This window comes from Pollicipes pollicipes, unplaced genomic scaffold, assembly GCF_011947565.3.
Source record: "Pollicipes pollicipes isolate AB1234 unplaced genomic scaffold, Ppol_2.1 Scaffold_6138;HRSCAF=7277_pilon_pilon_pilon, whole genome shotgun sequence".
NCBI classification, from domain to species: Eukaryota; Metazoa; Arthropoda; class Thecostraca; order Pollicipedomorpha; family Pollicipedidae; genus Pollicipes; species Pollicipes pollicipes.
In genome coordinates this window covers 34,218,631-34,231,071 of record NW_023596818.1, presented here as the reverse complement: position 1 = coordinate 34,231,071, position 12,441 = coordinate 34,218,631, and the positions used below count along the sequence as shown (strand labels likewise).

Here is a 12,441-nt window from a genome sequence, read left to right as displayed (position 1 = left end):
CAAATGGCACCCAGTGCACAGCGTGATAATCGGTCCCATGCCGTTCCCACGGAAGTATGTGACATGGTCGCGTCGCCGACCGCTGCGGAGGTTCATTAAGCGTCAGAGCTCGCCCGCCAGCGTCCCAGACCGCCCTGGACAGACAAGCGGGCAGCGGCAGCCCGGCATTCCAGGGCAGACTAGCACGTACCGGCAGTACAACATCCGAGGGAACTGAACGTTGCTGACCACCCCGCATCCCGCAAAACTAAATACCCCAGAAATCGACTAATTTGCGGGGAGTGCAGCTGGACGTAGCACCGGGCGGGCCTTCGCCGACGCCCCTCAGCGCGGCCTTTGTCGCCGGCGGCCGCTCGTCCTCCCGGGCACGCCGGGCCGGGCCTGCTGCCGATACGCCCGGCCTCTCACCGCCCGTCGGTCGTGTGACAGCCGCGTGATGGCCTGTGGCAGCCGCGTGACAGCCGTGTGACAGCCGTGCGACGGCCGGACGACGGCGGCGAGAGGACGGCGAGACCGGCGCGCGAGCCGAGCGGAGACCCGGCCGGCCCACAGATCATCGGTCTCATCAGAACCGATCATCCTGGACTTTCCCCGCCAGTCCCTTTCCCAGGACTTTCCAGGGACTTGCCCCGCCAGTCCCTGGCGACTGCCTGACTGACGGCCTCGCCTCAGACGATCCTTGGTCTCGCATCAGGATCGATCTCGGTCTCGCCCCAGACGGGCTCGATCTCGCCCCAGACGGTCTCGCCTCAGGCGGGGCGCAGGTCTCGCCTCAGACGGTCTCGGTCTCGCCTCAGACGATCCCGGTCTCAGACGGGCTCGGTCTCACCTCAGACGGGCTCGGTCTCGCCTCAGACGATCTCGGTCTCGCCTCAGACGGGCTCGGTCTCGCCTCGGACGATCTCTGTCTCGTCTCAGACGGTCCTCCGGTCTCGCCTCACACGGTCTCGATCTCGCCCCTGACGGTCTCGATCTCGCCTCAGATGGTCTCACAGCTGGCTGCGGCCTCGAGTAGGCGCCTGGCTGAATGGCTGACGCGACTGCATGCCCTCATGACTCGCATCCCGGTGGCAACGGATTTTCGGTGCGTCTTGCGCCATACCGGACTTGTACCGCGGCTGGGCAGCAGCGTTCGACAATGAACGATCCACAGCTTATCACCTGCGGCTTTGAAGTTCGTTGGCGCAACGTCGCCGTGTTCACTCATCATCTCGGCAGTGTATGAACTCTCGCTGAGCGAGTGTTCTTCTCACTTTTGCCGATCCAGCGAGGATCTATGGCCGATCGCATCCACTTTCGAAAACTAAGCACGCTAAAAACGGAAAGCAGGATGGGGGAAAGTCCCCGGAAAGCTGATGGGGTTGTAGTGAGCGAGCAGCGACGCAGGACGCTTTTTGCTGGGTCCAACATGGGTGCACACAGCTCTTCTTTTGATCTTACGGCGTGTGTCCGTTACGGCGATAGGAATGTGTCCGTTACGGCGATAGGAGTGTGTTCGTCATGGCGATAGGAGTATGTCGTTACGGCGATAGGAATGTGTCCGTCACGGCGATAGGAATGTGTCCGTCACGGCGATAGGAATGTGTCCGTTACGCCGATAGGAGTGTGTTCGTCATGGCGATAGGAGTGTGTCCGTTACGGCGATAGGAATGTGTCCGTTACGGCGATAGGACTGTGTCTGTTACGGCGATAGGAATGTGTCCGTTACGGCGATAGGAATGTGTCCGTTACGGCGATAGGACTGTGTCTGTTACGGCGATAGGAGAAAACGGTATGCACATTGCATACACTGCATTCCGACCACTTTGGTAAAAAATAACGTGGTCCTGAGTAATTCCTTTTCTTCCGAATCTCCGAAGCCCTTTTGTGGCCAAGGTAACGTGCTATCCAATGCCGTGGTTGGCGCGTCAAATAAGTCAACGAAGCTTCGGGTGCGAGATGATGACGAATTTTGTACAGACAAAACACGTCGGAGTTGCACTTTCTGACAAATTTGGATATGTGCTCCTCCTAGGACAAGGTACGATCAATGGTCACGCCCCGCATTAGGTTTTTATGACCTGGGGCGCGCCGACTTGAAGCAGGGCGGCCTTGGTGGAATCCATTTTCAGGTCGCTGACATTGAAGAAGGGTTGAAAGGCACGGGTGATTTCCTCCTGTCGGCATTTTAGGGTGGACACTTGGTCAGGGTGGGCGGAGTCGAGGAGCTGGGTAAGGTCGGCGTAGCAAACCGGACGCCCTGAGGTAGGTGGGGTGGAACGTCGCTCGTGAAGATGCTGAAGAGGATGGGGCCTACCAAGGCCCGCTCAGAGATACCGTGGGACAAGGGAGGGGGTAGTGAACCACCTCTCACCACCTGCCGCCGTCGATCAAGGCAACTTTGAAACCATCGAGGATCGATGCTGTGCGACTGCAGCTTGGTCAACGCTGTCGGAAGCTCGACTTATGTCTGTGGAGATGGCAAATATGTGTCGTTACGTCCAAAATCAAACTATCGCCAAGAGACTGTGTGCACTGAGGTCCACTTCAGCACGACGTAAGTCTACCGAAAGAAGGTAGCTAGACCCTTTACCAGCGCAATCAATCGGGTCACATATCGCTCACTACTGAATGCAAACTGGGATGGACCGTGTCTTTGAAGGTCTAAGAAAACGCCAGACGTAGCCCCCGCCGTCGGCCAAAAAAGAACGACAGCAAGATATCGAGTTCCCTTCGTCACTGAAGCCATCAAACCGCCTGCATCAGCACCCGTGAGAGCTTGGGCGTCGATGAGAAGGCAACAAGCTGCCTGTGCTTCCAGAAGTCTGCTTGAGATGATAACAGTTTTTTATATCGTAATTGACGCTAACAGGATGAGTGGCCGCGTGGCGAGTTCAATAGTGAACGATTCCTGATCGCGACAGCCACATGTTCATGCCTTGTTTTGCGACTCTACCACTAACAGCCCTGACACGACGTTGAACGAGACGTGCTGGCCCCAGGGAACGAAGACACATCTGATCTCAATGTCACTGGATTCTCACAGACATAGCGACCGGACAGCATGCGTGTCCATCCTTACCACGCACTCACTCGCGCCCCCATGTCCGCTTGACGTAATGGCGCGAAATGGACGATCTCTTCGTTCCACTAACGTGGCAGGCGCGGCGGTAACAAGCCCGAGAACCACGAGTCTGAGGACCAAACTGTGAGTTCACCTCACTCATTCCTCGCGAGACCGTGGTGAGAATACCCAGGCACCCGACACCCCTGAAGAGTCCGCCGTGGCGGCAGACCAGACTGCGTTCTCACCTCTCCCAGCGCCGTTGAGAACAGAAGGACACTGTGTCGGCAGATCAGACTGTGTTCTCACCTCTCTCGGTCTTCTCGCAGCAGCGGTGAGAACATTAAGGTCGGCAAACCGCACTGCGTTCTCACCTTTCTGGTCCTCGCGCAACAACGATGAGAACAGAAGGCCACCGTGTTGGCAGACCAGACTGCGTTCTCACCTCTCCCGGTCCTCGCGCAGCAGCGGTGAGAACAGAAGACCGCCGTGTCGGCAGATCAGACTGCGCGTCTCCAGGGTGGCCGGGTCACGCCGCGCCGGGTCCCTGAAACGCAATCACATCCTCAGCTGTGTATGACACGGACGCAACGTGTCGGTTGGGCCATATACCAGGGTTTGGCTAAAAACCGCAAGAGCATGCAAAAACTAAGTCCTACCATGATCAACCACAACGAGTTGTCCCGTTTACGCGCACCCTTTCCTATTTGACCCCACGTTCTAAACTCGTATTTATCGAAGGCGGACGAGACCCCACACATCGATTGCGAGGCCCCCCTCCGGCGACGCGACGGGCAATCCACCATCCTGACTAGCTCTTACTGAGAAACGTGCTCGGCCAGCACCATCATTGATCTTCCGTCGGCAAGTGAAGCAAACACAAGACCTGGCAACCCCAAAACGCCGATCGCCGCACAAATGCTTCCGTACACTCCTGGTGTCCATGTCACGGTGGACACATGAACATTGCTGGTATCCATGTGACGGTGGATACACGGCCATGTCCGGTGACCATGTGACGGTGTATACATGATCATATCCAGTGACCATGCGACGGTTGATACATGGCCATATCCGGTGACCATGTGACGGTGGATACATGACCATATCCGGTCATCATGTGACGAAGGATACATGGTCATATCCGGTGACCATGTGAAGGTGGATACACGACCATATCCGGTGGTCATGTAACGGTGGGTACCCGATCATATCCGGTGGGCATGTGACGGTGGATACATGACCATATTCGGTGACCATGTGACGGGGATACCTAGCCATATCCGGTGGCCATGTGACGGTGGATACATGGCCATATCCGGTGGCCATGTGACGGTGGATACCTGGCCATATCCGGTGGCCATGTGACGAAGGATACCTGGCCATATCCGGTGGCCATGTGACGGTGGATGCCTGGCCATATCCGGTGGCCATGTGACGGTGGATGCCTGGCCATATCCGGTGGTCATGTGACGGAGCGAGCGCTCAGCTGCACGCGCGCCATGTTTCGGCGGCACCTGAGCGGCCGGGCGCCCCGTGCTCCGTTCGCCGCCCTCGACTCAGTACAGCCTCCAGGCGCGGCTGCCACTCCCCGCTCCGAGCCCCACTCTCAGAGCCGGCACGTGACGTCACAGCGCGTGACGTCACGGCCCGGTCGGGCGTCGGCCGCCCCAGTCCAGAGCCCTCCCCGCTAGCAAGACATCCGCAAACGGCTGTCTTCATTAACCGGGCCCGCCTGTTTAAATTCCGGTTGTCGGCGTCGTATTTCAAGCATTTCTTCGGCGGGCAATAAGAGGGAAAGAAAATTGGCGGCCGTTATTTTTACGAGCGGCCGCCTCAAGAAACAGCCCCTCGGCGGCCGTTGTGCTCAGCGGCAGGCCGGCGTTCCCACCGGCGCGGCGGCGAGCGGGGCGGCCGGCGCGCGCCAATACAGCCGCGGCCGCGCTCCCAGATCAACTGCGGACAATGGGCCGGTCCGGCGGCGGCTCGGCACGGGCCGCCGAGCGCCGCGGCACGGCCGGCCGCGGGTCGCAGCCGCCGCGTCCGGAGACGGCCGCGGCGGCCCGACCTCGCCCCGCCCGGTCTCGCCCCCAGCAGACGGCTCTCGGCTCGCTGGCACGACACGTTCTTGCGAGGGAAGGCTGATGTGCAGAAATGCTGCCCGGCCGCGGCTCAACCGCGCCAACGGAGATGATGTGGCGAACGCAGTTGGTTTGGGACCACAGCGGCCGCTTCCACGTGCGTACCGAATGAGAAGTCAATGCAAGCAAGCGCATAAGGACCAGGGCAAGTTCTGGATAACGCGATGGACCTCGGCTATTCAAAATGAGCTTTTTGAGCCAAAATAAGCCTTCCGTGCGCGAGTCTTCAATAGCACGCATTCAATGACTCCTTGTAGAATTCAACGCACTGCATGGAGCATTAGATGGACCCAAGCATGTGGCTTCTGCGGGTCTAACACTGCGGGCGCAGTACATGGACGCGTCAATGTCACTCGTGTACACAGCAGTGTGCAGTGGAGAGGGAGAGAGCAACGGTAGACACATCCCTTGCCGTGCCCGGCACAAACGGCCGATTTCGCCTAAGCCAAACGGCTAGCCGTGCGCCGACGTCAAGACCTTCGGCCTACGCCCCAGACGGGCCCAGACGGCGCTCCGTGCGGCGGTGAGGCCAGCGCGGTCTGACCACGAGAGGCCCGTGCCAGGACCGTTGGCGTCGGCGGCGGCGGCGGCCGCTGTGGAGGCGGCTCAGTGGGCGTCCGCCGTCTTCAGCGAGTCTGCGGCCTGCAGTCTCTGGTGACGGCCCCGGCCCGGCCGCCGGAGGCGAACAGGTGCCCGCGCCGGCCGGCCGCCGGCCGGCCGGCTGCCGGCCACCGCACCCTCAGTCCGACACAGCGGCCGACAATTCCTGCAGGCGGCCCCAATTAAAAAGTGATTTATCAAAGCGGCACACGCGAAAAACGGGGAGAAGAATGGGCGAGCGCAAATAAAAGAAGAGCAAGATGGATGAGAGACCGGCGGATAAAAACGCCGGCCCGAGTGACAATGATGCAGCATCCAGGGAGCGGCCCCGGCGGGCAGCGGGCAGTGGGCAGCGCGACACGCCCGGCTGCGCGGCCCCAGCAAAAACAGCCGCCACACAGCCCCGACTGAAAGGCGGAATTCCGGCCGGCGGCCGGACGGCGGCGCTCTCACTGAGGCGGCCACTGATGAGCCGGCTGCCGTACAATGGCACCGCACCGAGACCAGCCCAGCCGAGCCGGCGGCGAGCCTCTGACGTCATTAGATCCGATCCGAACCGACCCCAGCCAGCGGTGAGGCTCTGGCGTCATCAGACCCAAGCCATCCCGAGCCGGCGGCGAACCTCTGACGTCATCAGACCCGAGAGCCGAGTCGAGCCGAGCCGAGCCGGCGGTGAGCCTCTGACGTCACCAGACCCACATCGAGCCGGCAGTGGGATGACGTCACCTACTCGCAGCGAGCGGGCTGGAGCGTCTCCAGCTCACCGGAGCACTGCGGCGAGGCCACCCGCCGGTCATCTCTCAGAGTCTGAGAGCAGTCTCGAACTTACTGGTTGATAGTAATTGTTATTCAAGGGAGTGTTCCACATTTACATACGGGTTTTGAACTGAAATACCCATCTTGAAGACCTCTCGGTGCTGTTCACAATATTGCCATTCTTAAGGCCCAAGCCCCTCCAGCTTTCGGAGCTACTACACGTCCGCGAAAATGGGAAGATCAATCGAGGAGAATATTTCAAAGTTACCTAGGCATTTATGGCGTCATGATAACGTCATCCAAATCCTGCCAATCCTTCAACTATGCGGCGAGCAAGGCCAATAAAAATATAATTGCCGAGGCGTTTATATCTGGCGTTCGTGAGCACGAATTCCAGATATAATAGCCGTCAATTGACTCTCAATCAATGTTGTGCGAGGCGTGATGACGTAATGAAACCATAACGAATTGAGGAACATGTTAACAAACACAGAATTGTGCTGTACGGAGCAGTCTTTTTCCACTCATGAAGCACGCCAATAGTGATATTGGCATCTATGGATCAATACCTTCAAATGCGAAACATTCCCTTTAACCTGGATGGTTACTAATGAGCGCTATTGTTGAAATATTCAAGGTATCTTCAGGGAACCCGTCCGTCACTCGACAGATCATCCAGATATCCAGACATTCGTCAGACAGACAGACATGAATCCGACAGACAGACATCAGACATCATTCACATCACACATTCATGGATCAGACTTCCAAACTTTCAGAACAAGGTTGTCTGGGTATCCAAGTATCATGTCTTGACAACGTCACTAGCGCACCAGGGCGTCACAAACGATTCAGACCTCGGAGCGCAGCCGCGGCTCTATTGGATTCCACCAACCGTCAAAGCCAGCGCGCATCCAGTGAACTGGAACAAAATAGCTTCGGCGGTGGTTCAGCACATAGGTAGAAAGTTAGGCGCGGGAAGCACGGCCCAAAGCCACCCGCCAAGGCCTTTTGGATTTTTTAAAGAAGATGGCAGTTCATTACTGGCTTCGAGCCTGGAATGCTACTGCTTGCACGTCCACCTGCTAGTCCGCATTTCGATATTTTCATATAGACACCATGCTTTTGATGCAGCTAGATAACATTCACGCCGCTAAATGCGAAAGATACCGGCACTTCGGGATCACAAAGTTTGACACGCATCGATAACGCGGAGGCCTCAACAGCGTCATCAAACCATCATCTAATCAATACTGTTCTTGCGTCTCTCTGGTAGGGCCCTGACTAGCACGGGGCCTTCCAGCTCACCCCGTCGGCTGAGGGTCTGTTCGACGGCTGGTATCGCGAGTGCTCTCACCGAACTAGTGCGGCCTACTCCGCCACTCAACGAGCTGAAACGGCTGCAAGGGCGCTGGCCCCGGAAAAATGCTAACTATTAGAAACGCAATGTCTGATTTTTGCCGTTGAATCACAATATTATGCTCGGATTCGGGCAGTGTGATTGGAAAACGCTGAATATGTTCCGAAATATGTCTCACAACAAACATTCTAAAATAAAACAAAGGACTTCCGAGTTCTGAAAATTTCCGAAACATAAGGGCTGTTCTTGGAAGTAAAGATAAGTATATCTCACAGATAACATATTTTCAATCAGTAAAACTTATCCCTATCAAACGCCATTTTTTCGTTTATTCGTGATCATGTATAGTCTTTAAAAAGGTGACATAACTGCGCGAGCTTCGTTCAAACCACATCAATTTATCCATTTCAACATCACTTTATTTATAAAATTACACTATAAGTAAGGCTGTGCCGCCAGCTTCTTTATTCATTGTTCCGCTACTGTCATCGTCAGGCCGTTCATAGGTGTCACCCCATATCGTCGCAACACGTGGCCTGAAAAGTAAACAAAATCTGCCGCCACTGCACGATCAGTTTCACAATGACTTAACGCTTAACAAAATGCATGGCATTCCTTCAACACGCTCTCATAGGAACCCATCACAATCTTCATGGACAGCGGTGGGGTCTTTAAATAAAGACACCTTAATCGCATGCAGAAACAAACAAACTGAGAAGCCGTGAAGTGCTGGAGTCTGCATCACAGTTTAGAAGCTGTAGCCGGAGAGCCAGAGGGACGCCGCTCAAACTTGCCGTCAATAGCGGCGCGTGTAATGATTCGCTGCCTCACGTAACCGAATTTGAATTCAGTGGGATACCCCAGACCCCCTCTCCTCTACGTAAGACAACCCAAAGGCAATAACAAACGCGGGTCCAACTGGTGCCTACGAGACTTCAATGAATATAACCGCGTCCAAACCGTTTGAAGCAACGAACATCCTCAACACACCGAGATGCTTCAAAATGTCTGATTTTTGTATCAGTCTCCTCTGGGATCACAAAGGACGTGCGATGTCGGGGGAGTCCTTAAGCCCCAGCCGTTACTTGCAATATTCACAGCTTGGTCGCATATCAAAGAAACTTGGCCGACTGCTTAGTCATCCCTCGCTATGCTCCACACACTGACACGGTCCGGGGTTCAACGACCCGACTTTCTGAGCGCCGCTGAGCGCCGCGTGCCATGAAGCGGCGCAGTGGTTCAACCACAGCCGGTCACACCGGAGCCGGAGGTGCCCCATCATGCCGTCCGTCCCCCCGAGTCAGCGCAGCCCGGCTGTAACCCCGCCCTCTCAGCACCGGTGGCCGGACCACTGGAGCCGGAGGTGCCCCATCATGCCGTCCGTCCACCGGAGTCAGCGGAGCCCGGCTGTAACGCCACCCTCCCAGCACCGGTGGCCGGACCACCGGAGCCGGAGGTCCCCCATCATACCGTCCGTCCACCGGAGTCAGCGGAGCCCGGCTGTAACGCCGCCCTCCCAGCACCGGCGGCCGGACCACCGGAGCCGGAGGTGCCCCATCATGCCGTCCGTCCACCGGAGTCAGCGGAGCCGGCGTAACGCCGCCCTCCCAGCCCGGCGGCCGGGCCACCGGGGTCAGCGGAGCCCGGCTGTAACGCCGCCCTCCCAGCACCGGCGACCGGACCACCGGAGTCAGCGGAGCCCGGCTCCAACGCCGCCCTCCCAGCACCGGCGGCCGGGCCACCGGAGTCAGCGGAGCCCGGCTGTAACGCCGCCCTCCTAGCACCGGCGTCCGCACCACCGGAGTCGGCGGAGCCCGGCTGTAACACCGCCCTCCCAGCACCGGCGGCCGGACCACCGGAGTCAGCGGAGCCGACTGTAACGCCGCCCTCCCAGCACGGCGTCCGCACCACCGGAGTCAGCGGAGCCCGGCTGTAACACCGCCCTCCCAGCACCGGCGGCCGGACCACCGGAGTCAGCGGAACCGACTGTAACGCCGCCCTCCCAGCACCGGCGTCCGCACCACGGAGTCAGCGGAGCCCGGCTGTAACGCCGCCCTCCCAGCACCGGCGGCCGGACCACCGGAGTCAGCGGAGCCCAGCTCCAACGCCGCCCTCCCAGCACCGGCGGCCGGGCCATCGGAGTCAGCGGAGCCCGGCTGTAACGCCGCCCTCCCAGCACCGGCGTCCGGACCACGGAGTCAGCGGAGCCCGGCTCCAACGCCACCCTCCCAGCACCGGCGTCCGCACCACCGGAGTCAGCGGAGCCCAGCTCCAACGCCGCCCTCCAGCACCGGCGGCCGCACCACCGGAGTCAGCGGAGCCCAGCTCCAACGCCGCCCTCCCAGCACCGGCGGCCACACCACCGCCCCGCCGATGGTGCAGCGGGGCGGTGACTCTCGCACGGCGGCAGCGACAACGGTCGGTGCGGTAATCTGGACGTCTGACGAGCATGAATTCTGTCGTCGACGTGGTGCACAAAAGAGCGCACAGGCACTCGAGACTGGCGCCCAGGAGTTGTGCGCTCAGACCTCCCTCCACACCAGAGGGCCGCGTTCCTGCACTGGGGCACGAGCCGCTGCCGCTGGAGACACCCCACCCGCCACCAGGTGGCAGGCCGCGCGCTGGAAACCGTCCGCCTCGGCGACAACGGACACCGCACAGCGGGCAGCGCTGGCAGCAGCCTCCAGCGCGGAGGCGCGCTGGAGGCTGGTAAGCGGCTGGTCTGCCATCGCCCAGCGGACGGGCGTTTGGCGATGGCAGACGGACTCATGGTGACTCCGGTCAGGAGCGGCCGGGGTCTGGAGCGGCCGGGACCAGGAGCGGCCGGAATCGGGAGCGGCCGGCGTCTGGAGCGGCCGGAATCTGGAGCGGCCGGGTTCTGGAGCGGCCAGGATCTGGAGCGGCCGGGGTCTGGAGCGGCCGGCGTCTGGAGCGGCCAGGATCAGGAGCGGCCGGGATCAGGAGTGGCCGGAGTCTGACCCAGTCCGACACCGTCAAACTGACGGCGGGTACGTAGTGATCAGAGGTCAGAGTTCCCCAGTTACCTGCCGCCTCCTCCGCCCGAGACCAGCGGCGCGCCACACTGTCGCCCCGGACCAGCGGCACAGCACTCACGACCTGCTCCACGGCCAGCACAAACTCGAGAGACTCGCGAGGTGACCATACGCCCGTAAGAACACCCAAGCATGCACCCACACAAGGCGTGCGGCGGCCGGTACTGAGCGGCCGGCACTGAGGCCGTGCTGGCGCTGACCTGACGAACTTGCGCCACAGTTCGGTCGAGTGCCGGCCGATGGCGTGGTAGCGGCCGGGCGAGCAGGTCGGTGCTGCCACCTGGGGCCGCAGCCGGTCGCTGTAGAGGTCGCCCAGGGCGGCGCGCTGCTCGGCGGCGAGCTGGCGGTACAGCTGCCGCATCTGCTCCTCCTCCGACACCTGCTCCTGCACGGCCCGGGTCACACGCCTATCAGCGGGGCCGCGTGTCACGGCCGACCGGTGACGTCACATATCGGCTGAGCCGGAGCACCGCACCAGACAGGAGCACAGGTGCGGCAGGACACAGGGAGATCGGCCTCAAGCCGCTTGTCATCAATGTCATATCGGCCTTGATTAAAACACCTTCGGCCACGAATCCCACGTGAAATGACCTGACGAGCACTCGACCGCCGATCAGCTGTGGCGCGCGGCCGGCGGCGACCGCCCGCTTACCCTGCACTGGGCGCAGAGGGGGCGGTGTCGCCCGTAGCTCCTGGCGTCCGGAAAGTACTTGGTCATGATGTGCCAGGCGGCTTCTGGCACGAGTCGCCTGGTGCCCTCCTCCACACATAGCTCCCCTGCCAGAAAACCGCCTCACCGTCGGCGTGACGCCACACCAAGGTAGATGACGTCACATGGTCATGTGACGTCATCCAGAGCATGACGGTAAACACGTCCATTCTGAAGCTGCTAACGGTGCCAATCGAGCCGACAGCGTTCAGCCCAAAACAGAGGCGAGAACGCTCGGCCGCTTGAAACTGTTCAACGGTTTAACCAAATCAACTACCACGTCACGCGCCTCAGTAGTTCGAGGCCCATGAATCAGGTGCTTAATATCTCCCGTCATAACAATGCGCCAGGTGCTCAGCGCATCGGTCGTTTGACAAACTGGTCTTCAGCCCACAAAGCATGCGAACCTCGTCAGGCAAATACGACGCCACGATCGCCCGTACGGATGTGGCGAGCCGCACTGCGGTGATTCCTGCGTCGCGGATGTTCCGGCCCGGTCATCGCGACGCCGCTCGCCAGCCCGCCCACCCCGGCCCCCCGCTCACCGTGAGCACAGCGCACGTCGCCGTTGAACTCCTCGTCCTCGTCCTCGTCCTCGTCCTCGGCCGCCGACGTGTCGTCCGTCTCGGTGCTGGGGCCGTGGGCGCGGCCTGCGCCGTCGCTGTCCGTCTCCGTCGACAGACCGTTGGTGCGGCCCGCCGACGGCCGCCGAAGGCGCGCGGCGGCGCCCCCGGCGCTGCTCGGCGCGCCCCCCGCCGCCGAGCCGCCGGCCACCGGTG

General features: G+C 60.2%; 1 protein-coding gene across 1 annotated transcript; it reads right to left on the bottom strand.

Moving 5' to 3' along the window:
* Positions 1-3,488: 3,488 nt before the first annotated feature.
* Positions 3,489-12,374, bottom strand: LOC119106429 (ubiquitin carboxyl-terminal hydrolase 48; the record flags this gene model as incomplete). The annotated part of the gene is given in 4 exon segments (XM_037230073.1): positions 3,489-3,590; positions 11,154-11,338; positions 11,606-11,730; positions 12,208-12,374. Coding segments are annotated over 3 exon segments (353 nt in total), but the record flags the coding sequence as incomplete, so codon positions are not given.
* Between the last annotated feature and the right edge of the window lie 67 nt (positions 12,375-12,441).